The sequence below is a fragment of the Oncorhynchus clarkii genome, chromosome 26 (genome assembly GCF_045791955.1).
Source record: "Oncorhynchus clarkii lewisi isolate Uvic-CL-2024 chromosome 26, UVic_Ocla_1.0, whole genome shotgun sequence".
Lineage (NCBI taxonomy): Eukaryota > Metazoa > Chordata > Actinopteri > Salmoniformes > Salmonidae > Oncorhynchus > Oncorhynchus clarkii.
This window is the reverse complement of record NC_092172.1, coordinates 19,082,463-19,099,492: the sequence shown is the minus strand read 5'-3', so window position 1 is coordinate 19,099,492 and position 17,030 is coordinate 19,082,463. Positions and strand designations below refer to the sequence as shown.

The window sequence follows — 17,030 nt, the reverse complement described above, 5'->3', positions numbered from 1 at the left end:
ATGTGTTATTTATATATTGAATGATGAGTCTAGATCAGCCGTCTGACCTGGTTCTGTTAGTTTGATGGATGCGATGTTCATTACTGGGTCATTTCAGTGTCAGAAAACATAGGCGAGATCCTCTCCGCCAGAGAGTATAGCACTCATCTGTCCCTGCGTGCCCCGTTTCAATATGATGGATTCCGTTAAAGGGCTGGGCTTTCAATATAAATTAATGACAAAAAAATACATCTTCGAGAGAACACTTTAATATTTTACATTTAATATGTTACATAATATTTATTAATCCAAGCCAAAAGGCTCAAATCCATAATCCCACTGTTCCACAATCCCATAGTTCCATTACTGCTGTTACTCCTAGCTTTGATTGGCTGTATGAGGCCGCTAGAATTCGAAGTAGCATTAACTACAGATCTAGGATCAGATCTCACTACCCTCAAACCTAACTGCAACCATTTCGGGGTTAAACAAATATCTATCCCTGTATCTGTAGTTAGGGGCAACCTCTTCCTCCTCCTATGAGGCCAGCAGAGGTCAGAAGCAGCAGGGACTTCCTCTCAGGGGATCCACCTGCACATTCCTCTTTTTCCTCAAAGACCAATCAGCATGAGTCTATTCCCATGTAACATGTGCACCAGCACAGTCTCTGGGTAGCAGAGTTAGAGGCGGAGCCTCTTGATGTCCTCACTGCGGAAATCGATGCGGAGCGCCAGAACCTGCCGGACCTCCGCTGGGGTCAGACGCCACGTTAGAGGACCAGAGTTCGGGCCCCAGTAATCCAGGATCTCTGTTACCTAGAAACACAAAAACATCCACAGTTCTGAGAACAGGCCTGTGTATACAGAGACATGAAAGTACAAAATGAGAGGTCAGTGGTAAATAGAGTGAATTCGGAAAGTATTTAGACCTCGACTTTTCCCACATTTTGGTAGGTTACAGCCTTATTCTAAAATGTATTAAATTGTTTCCCCACTCATCAATCTACACACACACACAATACCCCATAATGACAAAGCAAAAACAGGTTTATTAAAAATAAAAAACTGAAATAATACATTTACATAAGTATTCAGACCCTTTACTCAGTACTTTGTTGGCAGTGATTACAGCCTCAAGTCTTCTTGGATATGACACTACAAGCTTGGCACACCTGTATTTGTGGAGTTTCTCCCATTCTTCAGATCCTCTCAAGCTCTGTCAGGTTGGATGGGGAGCGTTGCTGCACAGAACTTTTCAAGTCTCTCCAGAGATGTTCGATCGAGTTTAAGACCGGGCTCTGGCTGAGCCACAAGGACATTCAGAGACTTGTCCCAAAGCCACTGCTGCGTTGTCTTGGCTGTGTGCTCAGGGTCGTTGTCCTGTTGGAAGATTAACCTTCTCCCCAGTCTGAGGTCCTGAGCACTCTGGAGCAGGTTTTCATCAAGGATCTCTCTGTACTTTGCTTCGTTCATCTTTCCCTCGATCCTGACTAGTCTCCCAGTCCCTGCCGCTGAAAAACATTCCCACATGCTTCACGTAGGGATGGTTCAGGCCAAAGAGTTCAATCTTGTTTTCATCAGACCAGAGAATCTTGTTTATCATGGCCTGGGAGTCCTTTAGGTGCCTTTCGGCAAACTCCAAGTGGCCTGTCATGTGCCTTTTACTGAGGAGTGGCTTCCGTCTCGCCACTCTACCATAAAGGCCTGATTGGTGAAGTGCTACAGAGATGGTTTTCCTTCTGGAAGGTTCTCCCATCTCCACAGAGGAACTGGAGCTTTGTCAGTGACCATTGGGTTTTTGATCACCTCCAAGGCCCTTATCCCCTGATTGCTCAGTTTGGCCGGAAGGCCAGCTCGAGGAAGAGACTTGGTGGTTCCAAACTTCTCCCAATTAAGAATGATGGAGCCCACTGTGTTCTTGGGGAACTTAAAATCTGCAGAAATGTTTTGGTACCCTTCCCCAGATCTGTGACTCGACACAATCCTGTCTAGGAGCTCAACGAACAATTTCCTTGACCTCATGGCTTGGTTTTTGCTCTGACATGCATTGTCAACTGTGGGACCTTATATAGACAGGTGTGTGCCTTTCCAAATCATGTCTAATCAATTGAATTTACCACAGGTGGACTCCAATACAGTTGTAGAAACATCTCAAGGATGATCAATGGAGACAGGATGCACCTGAACTCAATTTTGAATCTCATTGCAAAGGATCTGAATACTTATGTAAATAAGGTATTTCTGTTTTTTTATATATATTTTTTAAATAAATTTGCAACATTTCTAAAAACCTGTTTTCGCTTTGTCATTATGGGGTATCCCATAAATCATAAATATTTTAATACATTTTAGAATAAGGCTGTAATGTAACAAAATGTGGAAAAAGTCAATGGGTCTGAATACTTCCTGAATGCACCGTATGTGGCCCCATCTATGTGATTGTGTCTGGGTTGAGGATTGTTTGTGGGTTGAGAAATGTGTGTGTGTGTGTGTGTGTATACTGCAGATTACCCGCTCCAGGTTGAGGATGGTGGCCATCTGAGTCAGCCGAGCAAACTTGTCCCTAATAGTCCAGGTGGTGACAGTTGTGAGGTAGGCCACCAGAGAACGCAGCTCCTTATCAAACTGAAGCCCTCCCAGCTAAGAGACAGGTGCAATAAGGGGTTCAAATCAAGAGCATGAAACTGAAAAAAGGTGTCCAGACCAGCAATTAAATATTTAAACATAGACCACATCAAAAATGATCAAAGGATCAAAAGGAGAACATCCCAGAAAAAGAAAGAGGGGATACGTGGCCTGCAATAAAATGCTTTAGTATCCTTGCACTAAATTACAGCACACACACCGCTTAAAGAGGCAGATGCCAAGGGGAAAGAAGCTTCATCTACCATCCTTCTGGAATCATAAATAAAACATTAAAAGAGGGCCTCATCATTACACCACAGATGTGCATGCGGTAGGTGTGATGCCACCCTGTGGCCAGGCTTGGGATATCTCACCCTGCTGAAGGTGCACTTCAGGACGGTCTTCTCCATCTCCATGGAGACCAAACTGGTCATGAGGCTGGTCAGTGTGTCATAGATAACTGAAGAGAGCCCCGCCTGAGAGAACAAGACAGAGAGATTATAAAGAGGGGGAGAAGAGAAAATAAATAGTTTATAAAATGCTAATGTAAGATATTTATTCGTGAAGCTAAGCAGAACCATGGTTACTTTGAACTCTGCCATGAGCTGCTCGAGGTTGACGATGAGCTGCTGGACCCAGGGGTCGTTGGCCTCGTACTCATTAAACTCCTCCTGCACAAGAAAACAGTACAGTCACACACTGGGGGGGGAAAGGGTGTGGCCTAGTGTGTGTGTTTTTGTACCTCCTCTATGTTGTGTGAGATGGACAGGAAGCTGCTGATCCACGGTTTGACCTGAGGCTTGATGGCTGTGGTGTTCAGCTCCGTCAGGCCCTCCTGAGGGTCACAACTGAGTTAGTTCTACTCCATACAGATTAGACACACTGGCGACGTTTTGTAGTTGTCTATTGTCTATGCATGTAAATTGGTACACAATTCAGTTTATCACTGTGACATACAAATAAATGTTGCTCCTAGCACTACTACTGTTACTAGTATTACTTGCAAAATGAGATCAAAGACCCCCTTAACGCAACTGCACAGAGACAGATCATGTGTCTCTCTCCAACCTGCAAGAGATCCTTGAACTTGCTGGATGTGTTGACCATGTCTGACAGACAGCTGTCAATCTTAGCTTGCTCTCCTGATCCCGCCCCCTGAGTGAACAACTTGGAGCAATCACTCTGAGAAAGAGAGAAAGAGGAAAACGTCATAATCTGTGGTATACTGTACATAATGTGTCTTACTGAAATGTTACTCTTTAGCACCTCCAGGTTCCTCTTCAGAGTGGTGATGTTCTCGCTACACACCTCCACATTATTCAGAGTCACCTGGGATCGAAAGAAAGATGGGTGTGAGTGGATTTATGTGTCTGTTGTCTGTTCCGTGTTTATCAGGAATGTTGCCTTAGTGTGCTCTCTGTGACTGGTTTGTGTTTTAGACGGTGTGTGTTTCTTACCAGGAACGATGCCTTGGCATTTTCTGTGCTTTCAATGCTCAGTTTGGCGGTAAGTGTTTGTGTGTGTCGGTCAGTGTTTGTGTGTATACACAAGTCCCTCACCAGGAAGGCAGCCTTGGCGACCTCTGCGCTGTCAATGCCCAGGTTGTTGAACTTGCCCTGCTGCAGGCTGCTCTGCATCAGACTCACTGCACTGCTCACCCCACGCTGGATGTCCTGCAGCGTGGTCGCAGGGAAGCCCTGCCTCAGCTTATTATACAACACCTCCCTGAGCGAGACAGAGAGAAGGGGGGGGGGGAAGCATGGGTTGGTGGAAGACGGAGAGAAAAGGGAAGGTGTGAGAGCTAGGAGAATATTCAAATGAGCGTTCAAATGATTGATTGTGTGTCTACTACTGTCTACCTGAAGTCAGACTCTAGCACTGAGGTTGAGTGGTTGATCATGGCACACAGGCAGTCAATGCTGGAGCTGGACAGAGCTCTGCTGATGCACTTCTTCACAATGTAGAAACAGTCATCCACCATGCTGGATGTCAGCTGACCCTTCTCATTTGTATCCATAGCTACAGCCTAAGAAGAGAGGGGCAAAGGGAATTAATATAATAATTATTACTATTGTGTGGTTACATATGTATACTGTGTATCAATGGTAATCAAATCAGGGTTTGAGGTCGACAGCATTGCTGGTTTTCATTATTTTCCTTCTAATGATGGGCTGATTCAGGGATAAATGAAATACCTGCTGTATAGTTAGAAGTGGTGGCTAACCTTGCTGACGGTCTCCCTCATGTAGTACTCCTCCATTGGAATGTAGTAGCCAATCAGCTCCTGCATGAGCTGGCCCAGCATGCAGTGTTTCAGCAGTTTCTCCACATTATGCTTGTGCTCTGTAGCAAGAAACAAAGACAACCAAACTTACTAACACAGTCAACAACGTGTGTACAGGGTTTTATAAGTGTGTACGTTGAGTGTGTGTGTGTGCTGGGTGTCTTACCTTGGACGATGCCAGGTGTTGCCGTAGCATCCCCAACCTCAAAGTCAGCCATCATGCGACGGCGCAGGAATCTTAAGTAAAGCTCCGACCTGGCATTCATCAGAGTGACTTCCAGTAATACAGGATCCAGCTCCCTACACACACAGGTGAAACGCAACATAAATACGCATAGTACACATGCATTGTCCTCTACACCAAAAGATGACATTGAGTAATGCTGTTGAAATAAAGTGGGCTGAACTGTCACACTGACCTGGGTTCAATCCTCTCAGTGGGCACACTCTTCATCATGCTGCTCTGGACGATTTGAAACTGCAAGCAGAGATATTCAATTTAATAACACTTTCTTACTTTAGTCTGTAATTGAAAGATCTAATTAATTGAATGCAATTGACACACAGACCTTGTTGTGGTAGTCTCTCTGTTGGATGAACTTGTCAACTACTTTCTGGGCCTGTCGGTCACACTCCTGCTGCAGGTGAGTGATGAGAGTATACAGGTAGCCTGGACCGTAGTACGTCTCTACGATGGGCTGGTGGGTCTCCACAACACGAGCTATGCCTGAAACACACACTAAATATTGGTACTATTTTCCTATACATACACACAAACCAACACGTTTACAGACATGTCTAAAAATACATAATGGTCAGTCCCTCACCCTCCAGCAGCAGAGTCAGGGTGTCAGCAAAGACCAGGGCAGCTCTCCTCTCTCCCAGCTCTCCTCCCACAGCCAAGAGCAGGTTCTCCTCTGCTTTAGAGGCCAGCTGAGAGAGAAAAAGACGACTGTGAAGATAAACAAAATGGACAAGCATTAACGCTCACACACACACTATTGCATGGACAACCCCACTCACTTGGCTGCAGAGGTACTGGCCAAAGCGAGCCAGGCCTTGATCGTGGAGGTCAAGCAGAGGGAAGATTTTAAAGAATCTTTCCACCTGTGCCAGATCACCCCTGGTAACAGCCTCATCCAGTCTCTCCACAACCAGGACTTTCAATCGCTGCTCTGCATCTTGAAGCATGGCAAGGCTAGCATCCACAGCACTGCCTGAGCAGAAAATAGTATTAAAGACCGCGCAGAACACGTTAGAAGGGACTGTGACAAAAACTGAAAGCAATGCAGATCTTACTTTCTGCACATAACCTGATGACCTTCCCTGATTTCCTGAACTTTCCAATGCTTTTCAGTAACTTTATGATCCAAACTAAAAAGTGTTCTACACCTTTCCCATATTCAAGTCATTTGACATATTTTCTTATTACTCTTATGAACATAGAAACTTGGTTGCAGTTTGTATCAGTGCTAAAATGGATAAAAGGTCATCAAATTAAAAAAATCCCACATCGGTGCATCCCTACAAAATATGAACGTCTAGAACCAGATAGAAAGTATGTAGAAATGATAATGAACCTTTCGATTTTTAAATAACTAATAATAATTTATTTTGACAAAACAAAATCGATCCCAAAACAACTGCGGCCCTTGGTTGAATTTAGAAATCCCGATGCGGCCCTCGATACAAAATGATTACCCACCCCTGCACTATCAGCAAGTGTGATGTGAGTAGGGTTGCAAAATGACGGGAACTTTCAATTAATTACCTGGATTTCCAGAAATCCTGTTTGGAGGATTCTGGATTTTCAGCTCATTCCAACCGAGTTTTCTGGAAAATCAAGGAAATTATTAAAAGTTCCCGTAATTTTACAACCCTAGTTGTGAGTTGTGGTGGAACATAGGGGCCTTACTCTCTTCTCCTTGGCGACTTAGCTCAATGACTGATTGGTCGAGAGAAAGGTAGCGGTGAATGTGGGCGGCAGCCTGTTCATAGTCCTCATTGTGTAGCGCCGTCTGAACGCCGTCTGTACAGAACTTCAGGTCCAGGATGTCATCAGCCCGCTGGATAACCTTATAAAGCCGGGTCTGTTAACACACATACAAACAGTGCGCCATTATATAACTTACTGGAGCTGATAGGAACATCATTTTATATCCTAATCCCTCGGTTAACAGCCTATAATGCTGATTTGTGTACACACATACAGTAAGTGTATGATTAGCTAGGTTTCCATCCAATTGCCGACAGATTTCGATGCGAATGTTCAAAAATCTGCATTAAGAAGATATATGCATTTCCCCACCCGTGGGAAACTGACTTATTGCGGATAAAAATCAGTGCGTGGTAATGTAGTGCACACAAAATGTACATTTTCGCTTAAGTTGTCATGCACTGAAAAAAAATTGAAAGTTCAATGTGTTTCCATCGCATTTACAACTAGTTTTGTCACAAAAACTGTTGCGTTAAATAGCAAATGTGCCCACTCTGGTCTTGGCACGTGCGCTCTAGCCAACAGTTTGCAGATACATCTAGGCTAGTCTACATGAGATTATTTTGGATAAGAGCGAGAATATTTTTATTAGTCAAATAGCAGTTAAGCATCGATCATCATGTCACCAGAATAAGACCCTCAATATTTATTGGAAAGGAGCATCAAGCTCATCACCATGCACTTTCATCACCCTGTGAAGTTCATCAGAACTTACAGTTGAAGTCGGAAGTTTACATACACTTAGGTTGGAGTCATTAAAACTCATTTTTCAACCACTCCACAAATTTCTTGTTAACAAACTATAGTTTTGGCAAGTCAGGTAGGACATCGAGTTTGTGCATGACACAAGTAATCTTTCCAACAATTGTTAACAGACAGATTATTTCACTTATAATTCACTGTATCACAATTCCAGTGGGTCAGAAGTTTACATACACTAAATTGACTGTGCCTTTAAACAGCTTGGAAAATTCCAGAAAATTATGTAATGGCTTTAGAAGCTTCTGATAGGCTAATTGACATAATTTGAGTCAATTGGAGGTGTACCTGTGGATATATTTCAAGGCCTACCTTCAAAGTCAGTGCCTCTGTGCTTGACATCATGGGAAAATCAAAAGAAATCAGTCAAGACCTCAGAAAATAAATTGTAGACCTCCACAAGTCTGGGAGCAATTTCCAAACGCCTGAACATCTGTACAAACAATAGTACACAAGTATAAACACCATGGGACCACTCAGCCGTCACACCGCTCAGGAAGGAGACGCATTCTGTCTCTTAGAGATGAACGTACTTTGTTGCGAAAAGTGCAAATCAATCCCAGAACAACAGCAAAGGACCTTGTGAAGATGCTGGAGGAAACAGGTACAAAAGTATCTATATCCACAGTAAAACAAGTCGACATAACCTGAAAGTCCTCTGGTCTGATGAAACAAAAATAGAACTGTTTGGCCATAATGACCATCGTTATGTTTGGAGGAAAATGGGGGAGGCTTGCAAGCTGAAGAACACCATCCCAACCGCGAAGCACGGGGTGACAGCATCATCATGTTGTAGGGGTGCTTTGCTGCAGGAGGGACTGGTTCACTTCACAAAATAGATGGCATCATGAGGCAGGAAAATGATGTGGATATATTGAAGCAACATCTCAAGACATCAGGCAGAAAGTTAAAGCTTGGTCACAAATGGGTCTTCCAAATGGACATTGACCCCAAGCATACTTCCAAAGTTGTGGCAAACTGGCTTAAGGACAACAAAGTCAAGGTATTGGAGTGGCCATCACAAAACCCTGACCTCAATCCTATAGAAAATGTGTGGGCAGAACTGAAAAGGCTTGTGCGAGCAAGGAGGCCTACAAACCTGACTCAGTTACACCAGCTCTGTCAGGAGGAATGGGCCAAAATTCACCTAACCTTATTGTGGGAAGCTTGTGTAAGGCTACCCAAAACATTTGACCCAAGTTAAACAATTTAAAGGCAATGCTACCAAATACTAATTGAGTGTATGCAAACTTCTGACCCACTGGGAATGTGATGAAAGAAATAAAAACTTAAATAAATAATTCTCTCTACTATTATTCTGAAATTTCACATTCATAAAATAAAGTGGTGATCCTAACTGACCTAAGAAAGGGATTTAATATATATATATATTTTTATGTCAGGAATTGTGAAAAACTGAGTTTAAATGTATTTGGCTAAGGTGTATGTAAACTTACGACTTCAACTGGATTTCCACACACCATATCATTGCGTGTCTCCAAGTTTACTTCGATATGATGGTCACTCCTTGACACCAGCATAAGCCCCGTAATATCTGGCCCTCTGCCCTCCCTAAATCGTGGCATTGAACGGTTCAGCATACTTTTAGCCCTCCATATCTGGCTACGAGACTACTGCAGCTCTCTGGGTGTAACATTTGACCATTTTTATACCTTCTGGAAACAAAGCTCTTTTTATAAGGAGGATGGGACCCACCCAAATCATTTGGGTTCCTGGATCCTTTCACAGCATTACAAGGCTGCATTGAGACAATGATTTATCAATGACCCAAAGCCCAGCTCAGTTAATCCCTACCATTGTGTCACGGAGTTGTCAAAATTCTTCAGCAAATTAACATTATCCCAGGAGCATTGGAATACACAATGTAGGTAACCTAATTTATGTCCCTCTTACTGCCCTGAATGCCTCTGCTGATCCCACAGCTATTGTATGCAGTAATCATGTGCCGATGAACCAGAGTGCCAAAGTAGGAAGTCCACTGTGTGCAGCTCACCCTGAACTAACACGAGCATGTCTACCTCTGCTAAGCTTACCAGTAAAGCAATGAAAACAATCAAGCATCCCAGAAAAGTGCTAAAAATGGCCCAGGTTAACATATGTAGCTTAAATACTGTTGAAGTAATATGGCTGCAGGTTCATCTGCCTCACCTAAAGCTCATTCTGGTGGAAAGCTGCTATAGACCACCAAGTGCAGTCAGTATCTGGATAATATTGGTGAAATGCTTGATAATGTATGTGATATCAACAGAGAGGTTTCTTTTCTGAGTGATTTAAATATTGACTGGCTTTCATCAGGCTGCCCACTCAAGAGAAAGCTTAAACTGTAACTAGTGCCTGCAACCTGGTTCAAGTTACCAGTCAACCTACCAGGGTAGTTACGAACAGCACAGGAATGAAATCATCAACATGTATTGATCACATCTTTACTAATGCTACAGAAATTAGCTTTAAAACTGTATCCAAATCCATCAGATGTAGTGATCACAATATAGTAGCCATATCTAAGAATACCAAAGTCTGGGCATAATATAGTTCACAAGTTTTGTAGTGATTCCTATGTTGTTGATGCAAATAATATTTTTGTTTGTCCGTGGTGTGTAATGAGGAGCAACCAGATGACGCACTTGACACATTTATGAAAGTGCCTATCCCAGTTACTAATAAGCATGCACACATTAAGAAAATGACTGTAAAAACGGTTAAATCTCTGTGGATTGATGAGGAATTAAAAAATTGTATGGTTGAAAGGGAGGAGGCAAAAGGAATAACAAATAAGACTGGCTGCACAACCGATTGGCAAACGTACTGCAAATGTATAAATCAGGTGACTAAACTGAATAAAAAAGAAGAAACTACACAATGAAACAAAGATAAATTACAAAGAATGATAGTAAAAATCTTTGGAGCACTTTAAATGAAATTTTGGGCAAAAGGGCAAACTCAGCTCCATCATTCATTGAATCAGATGGCTAAGTCATCTCAAAACACACTGATATTACCAACTACTTTAATTATTTTTTTATTGGCAAGATTAGCAAACTAAGGCATGACATGCCAGCAACAAACGCTGACACTACACATCTAAGTATATCTGACCAAAGTATTATAGACAAGCCTTGTAACTTTGTATTCCATAAAGTGAGTGAGTGTGGAAGAGGTGATAAAAATGATTGTTGTCTATCAACAATGACAAGCCACTGGGATCTGACAACTTGGATGGAAAATTACTGAGGATAATAGCGGACGATATTGCCACATCTTGAATTTAAGCTTACTAGAAAATGTGTGCCCTCAGGCCTGAAGGGAAGCAAAAGTAATTCCGCTACCTAAGAACTGTCAAAGGTCAAAACATATTGATACAACAGTAGCTAAGATGGGGAGAAGTCTATCCATAATAAAGCTCTTCTCTGCCTTCTTAACAGCACTATCAATAAGGCAGGTTCTACAGGACCTAATTTTGTCACACCTGGACTACTGTTCAGTCATGTGGTCAGGTGCACAAAGAAGGACTTAGGAAAACTGCAATTGGCTCAGAACAGGGTAGCACGGCTGGCACATGGATGTACACTAACATTAATAATATGCATTAATAATAATAATAATAAATCATTCATGTTCATTAATAATAATATGCATGTTCATTTCTCCTGGCTCAAAGTGGAGGAGAGATTGACTTCATCACTGCTTGTATTTATGAGAGGTGTTGAGACATGTTGAATGCATCGAGCTGTCTATTTGAACTACTGGTACACAGCTCAGACACCCATACATACCCCACAAGACATGCCACCAGAGGTCTTTTCACAGTCCCCAAGACCAGAACAGACTATGGGAGGTGCACAGTACTACATAGAGCCATGACTACAAGGAACTCTATTCCACATCAAGTAACTCATGCAAGCAGTAAAATTTGATTTAAAAAAACAAATAAAAACGCACATTATGGAACAGCGGGGACTGTGAAGAGACAGACACATGCATACACACACATGATAACATACGCACTATACACACACGTACACATGGATTTTGTGTTGTAGATGTGGTAGTAGAGTCGTGGCCTGAGGGCACACAGGCCACAGCAGCAGCCAATGGGGATCCATAATAAATACAAACAAAAATATGTCAATATTTGCACATAAAGGCATTTCCCCCGCCATTTCTCACATTATTTTTTTTACAGACACAAAAAGATCCACCATGTCGAATTAACAAATGATCTGTTTGCATTTTTTAAAATTGTACCGAAACTTCTTGTTTCCATCACAGCTGATTTTTTAAATATGGTATGACTTCACTCGCATAAAAACTGTGGATGGAAACATGCTTTCTGTGAGTGAGTCTATGTGGGTGTAAATAGCGTGTCTGTAGACAGTACCTTTGCCAGGTCTAGCTGGCGGACTTTACTGCTGACATTCTCTGCCAGGCTGCACGTGAATGTAATCATGCCAGACAGCTGACTGGCATCTCCTCCTATCAGCTGCAGGTTGGGCCTGGGGGATAACGTGACAGGAGAATTGATATTGGATTAGACATGGTATTTCTCTCAATAGTTTACAGTAGCTTTCACAACTAACCTCCTTTCCTTCATCTATAATGATCGGAAATTGTTGAAATTACAGTGGTGAATGTCTACCAGATATCACTTTTCCCAGAGTCCATCTCTTCCACACCAGTGCAAATGAAGAAAAGGAGATAAGGAAAGGAATCCTCTCTAGATTATTGGGATGTAGGGTATGTACTCATAGACAGTGAAACTTCTCTCACCCTCTCTAAAGTACACACACTTACCCCATCCTTTGAAGAGCGAGCATCTTGGTGTCAATGTTCCCCTGCTGCCCAAACAACTTCTCCAGCTCAGTCTCCACCTTTTTCTGTGGTAGATGAACACACAAAGACTGTCAGTCTCTCTCTCTCACACGCACAGGGAGCGCTCTGTGGCTTCAGGCATAAAAGGTTGCATTCAATAGATAATGGCAATGGATAATTAAGCAATAAGGCCTGAGAAGGTGTGGTATATAACCAATATACCACGGCTAAGGGCTGTTCTTAAGCACGCAGTGCCTGGACACTGTCCGTAGCCGTGGTATATTGGCCATATACCACAGACCCCCGAGGTGCCTTATTGCTATTATAAACTGGTTACCAACGTAATTAGTAAACATTTATTTTTTTGTCATACCCGTGGTATACGGCCAATCAGCATTCAGGGCTTGAACCACCCAGTTTATAAGGCAGATAGAATATTATGACAGAGAATTATGTTTCTGGTTTAGCTAGCTATGCTAACACAGTCTAGGGGTACATCTTTGCATCCCTACAGCTGCCCGCTGGGTGAATTCTCACCTCCTCGGTGCAGAGCTGCTGGTAGACCCGCTCCAGATCATCCAGCTCCGTCAGAGCTGAGATAGCCTCCATGCTCACGGCAGATACACATGCAGAATCGCATCGCTTCACTACTATGGGGCTGCTCTCTGCCATCTTTGCCTCACATAAACAGAAAACGTGCCACTTCCCCGTTTGCTCGCTCCGTACCTGCACCGGCACATTTCCTGGAACCGCTAGGCGTCGCTATTTAGCTGGATTTAACAATGAGGATTTCTGTTTGATGCATTCCTTTCTCATAATTCACTTCTAAACAATTATCTTGCCATTCAATTCCCTCTGTGCTATGTCTGTACTTGAAGTACTGGAATTCAGTAGGTCTCCACCAAAACTCCCAATAAATGCAATTCACTTCAAACACATTTGGCAATGTGCCATTTCAAAGTTCATGTGGATGAATAATATCAGGAGGAATAACAAAACAAATATTTGTCAGGACACAAGATTTTATTAAATCCAACATATGACAACACTGTCCAAAATTATTTTCAAAGTGTTTAATATTGTGTTAGCACTCCTCAACTGCATTGGGTTGCAGTGCTATGTCTCCTTGTTTCTTCCCAGACTGTGTTGTCCAGAGTTTGGTAAAGGATAGTCTATGGATGTTATGAATAGAGCCAGTGGTTGTTTTGTAGGTCTCTATTTCAGCAGAGTCCCAATAAGGACTTGCTAATCATCACCCATTTCCACATCTTCTTGTAATTTCTGCACCATCTTCTCCTCCAGAACCTTGGCTTTGCCTACACATGGAAAACAAATTGATTAGCAAAATTCTATTTCATTATGTAAACGCAAAGTGGAAGGAATGCCATCACCTAATATAGATAGATATACAAACACATCTATACACACACAACGTAAAATACTAAACAGCAACAAGGGAAATCAGTGAACTCACCTGCATGTGGGGCTTTGATGAGGTGAATGTTCTTCTTCACTTCGCTGATGGCTTCCTCCTTTTCCAACTGCTTGCCCTTCTTCAGTCTGATCAAGAAAGGGAGAGGAAATATGGCAAAATCAATTTGAAAACAGACTCCAATACTTGGCGATACTGGCCTTTGTTATTTTCCTGTAACTCATAGTAATGTTATGAAGCAGGGACTGTGTAATTAAAGTTTGACTCACTCAACCAGATTTTACAGAATACTAATACTATCATTATAAAGTTGGAAGGCCCATGCTTTCCTAGTGTGGCCAACAATTTCAAACTGAACCAGGCTCTTATCTGTGGGAGGAAAGCTAGGGCTCACCTGTTGAAGATGAACTGTGCCTGTCGTTTCCGTTTTATTCCTTCCACCTTCCTCATTGCCTCCACTGAAAATAGCAAAATTATTTGGATTTAACAGATCAACAAAACTATTAACAAAACCTTAGCAGTTAGCTACATCGGTCTTGATGTAGCTGTAGAAGTAACATACACACCATAAGTAACATGTGTCATTTAAATTGCTCTTGCTGCTGGTGATTCTCTGATCCACATCTACGCAGACAACACCATTCTGTATACTTCTGGCTCTTCTTTGGACACTGTTAACTAACCTCCAGACGAGCTTCAATGCCACACAACTCTCCTTCCGAGTCCCCAGTTGGGACTGCTCTTAAATGCAAGCAAAACTAAATGTATGTTCTTCAACCGATCGCTGCCCACACCTACCCACCCGTCCAGCATCACTACTCTGGACAATTCTGACTTAGAATATGTGGACAACTACAAATACCTAGGTGTCTGGCTAGACTGTAAACTCTCCTTCCAGACTCACATTAAGCATCTCCAATCCAAAATTAAATCTAGAATCAGCTTCCTATTTCGCAACAAAGCATCCTTCACTCTTGCTGCCAAACATACCTTAGTAAAACAGACTATCCTACCAATCCTTGACCTTGGAGGCTATTTTGTAAATTACATTGCCAACACCCTACTCAGAAAATTGGATGTAGTCTATCACAGTGCTATCCGTTTTGTCACCAAAGCCCCATATACCACCCACCACTGCGACCTGTATGCTCTCATTGGCTGGCCATCGCTTCATATCCGTTGTCAAACCCACTGGCTCCAGGTCACCTATAAGCCGTTGCTCGGTAAAGCCCCGCCTTATCTCAGCTCACTGGTCACCCGCGCAGCATGTGCTCCAGCAGGTATATTTCACTGGTCACCCCCAAAGCCAATTCCTCCTTCGGCCGCCTGTCCTTCCAGTTCTCTGCTGCCAATGACTGGAACGAACTGCAAAAATCACTGAAGCTGGAGACTCGTATCTCCCTAACTAGCTTTAAGCACCAGATCACTGTACATAAGCAATCTGTAAACAGCCCATCCAACTACCTCATCACCATATTGTTATTTATTTTGCTCCTTTGCACCCCAGTATCTCTACTTGTACACTCATCTTCTGCACATCTATCACCCCAGTGTTTAACTTGCCATACTGAAAATAATTGACACAATGGCCTATTTATTGCCTCACCCCCTTATCCTACCTCATTTGCACACACTGTATATAGACTTTCTCTACTGTATTATTGACCATTTGTTTATTCAATGTGTAACTCTGTTGTTTGTGTCGCACTGCTTTGCTTTATCTTGGCCAGGTCACAGTTGTAAATGAGAACTTATTCTCAACTAGCCTACCTGGTTAAATAAAGGTGAAATATATATATATTTTTATGTGCAGAGAGCATGATCTCAACCTGTCATGTGAGAATTGACCTGAATAGAGTATGAAAACAATTGAAAGATGAAAGTGAGGGCAGGGTTGTAATTAGTAAGAACCAAACGGACCGAAGTAGAGGCACCCATTAGAGGTGTATTGATTACACCCGATTCTGTTGCAAAATGTTTTGTCTGTTGCGAAATTTTGTTACAAAAAGTGTTTACTCCAAGCGGAAAACGATTTGCAACGAAAACTATAATTTATATTGGACAAATTTAGGTAGGTCCTTCCCGGTTTCATTCCTTTTGTTTGGTTCTTAAATGGTAAACAGTTTCCGTTGTAAGAAGTACTGAAAACAGCCCTGACTTACCCAGTAAGAAACACTAGTTTTCATTGCAAAATGTTTTGCTACTGTTTGCACTAATAAATACACTCCTGAACTTTAGCCATAACAAGTACCTGTCTTGCTCCACAATTCCCTCTGGTATTTGACAGCCACATTTCTGCGCTTCTCGAACTCCAGGCAGTTATCCTGTGTTGGAAATAAATCAGTAAGAGACTCAAGGGCAAATCGTCTAAGATGGTTTATCAATCATATCACATTCCATTTCACATCATTCTACAACTTGCATGGGTGGACGTGGGAACTCACCACTGTCAATTCCTTGCCAGACGCTTTCCTGAAAGCCTTGGTCCATCTGGTTTTTCTTGGGTTACGTTTCTTCTTGAAGTTTTTGAGGCATTTTGATTTACAAAACCTGAACGTCTGAGAATACATTTTAGTCATTATTTAATTTATACACAAGGTAGCAGCAACAAGAACTGTTCCATGTCTGTTCATGGAGAGACCCCCTCAATGTACGAGAAACAACACTACTACAGCTTTAGCAAAGCCAATGTCTCCACTGCTGAGTGAGACAGACTTCACAACAATAACAGGCATGGCTGGCTAAGAAACTGCACTAAAACGTTGAAATATAGCTAAGAGGTGAAAAAACGAATAGGTTATCTGGTATAGTTGGGCACCCGGGCTTATACTGTCTTATGTTACGTAGCTAGATATTTGGAAGAAAAAAAAACATCCCAGCTGACAAAACAAGCTAGCTAGCTAGCATAGCTAGCATATTAGTAAAGAAGCCGTGAAAGCAGAAAGGAGGACACAAAAAAAAGTCATACCTTGCAATCGTTCCGCACAAACATCGTACCGTGCCCGGGATACACAGGTCCCGAGCAAAAGTAACATTTTTCAATTCGCATCGTTAGACCTCTTGATTATTTATTGCCCATGTGTTATCCGTGGTGGAATGCGAGAGGCACGATTTTAAAAGGAAGTT

The 17,030-nt window shown here is 42.3% G+C and overlaps 2 protein-coding genes across 3 annotated transcripts; both read right to left on the bottom strand.

Annotated features, from left to right (window-relative positions):
- Positions 1 to 232: 232 nt before the first annotated feature.
- Positions 233 to 13,194, bottom strand: LOC139384657 (conserved oligomeric Golgi complex subunit 4-like). 2 transcript variants are annotated; one of them, XM_071129473.1, is made up of 19 exons: positions 13,010 to 13,194; positions 12,455 to 12,537; positions 12,042 to 12,156; positions 6,803 to 6,977; positions 5,911 to 6,104; positions 5,715 to 5,820; positions 5,457 to 5,614; positions 5,307 to 5,365; positions 5,054 to 5,187; positions 4,828 to 4,946; positions 4,463 to 4,629; positions 4,163 to 4,328; positions 3,870 to 3,932; positions 3,672 to 3,785; positions 3,346 to 3,438; positions 3,191 to 3,274; positions 2,978 to 3,079; positions 2,490 to 2,618; positions 233 to 794 (listed from the first exon to the last, which is right to left on the bottom strand). In XM_071129473.1, the coding sequence occupies exons 1-19, from the start codon at positions 13,142 to 13,144 to the stop codon at positions 660 to 662; spliced, it is 2,331 nt and encodes a 776-aa protein (XP_070985574.1). In that variant the 5' UTR covers positions 13,145 to 13,194; the 3' UTR covers positions 233 to 659. The 2 variants fall into 2 exon arrangements, with proteins under 2 accessions (XP_070985574.1, XP_070985575.1); XM_071129474.1 differs by lacking the exon at positions 3,191 to 3,274.
- Positions 13,195 to 13,476: 282 nt separating this feature from the next.
- Positions 13,477 to 17,025, bottom strand: LOC139384717 (probable ribosome biogenesis protein RLP24). Its single transcript, XM_071129555.1, has 6 exons — positions 16,873 to 17,025; positions 16,349 to 16,462; positions 16,156 to 16,228; positions 14,299 to 14,362; positions 13,947 to 14,032; positions 13,477 to 13,788 (listed from the first exon to the last, which is right to left on the bottom strand). The coding sequence occupies exons 1-6, from the start codon at positions 16,951 to 16,953 to the stop codon at positions 13,718 to 13,720; spliced, it is 489 nt and encodes a 162-aa protein (XP_070985656.1). The 5' UTR covers positions 16,954 to 17,025; the 3' UTR covers positions 13,477 to 13,717.
- Positions 17,026 to 17,030: the final 5 nt, after the last annotated feature.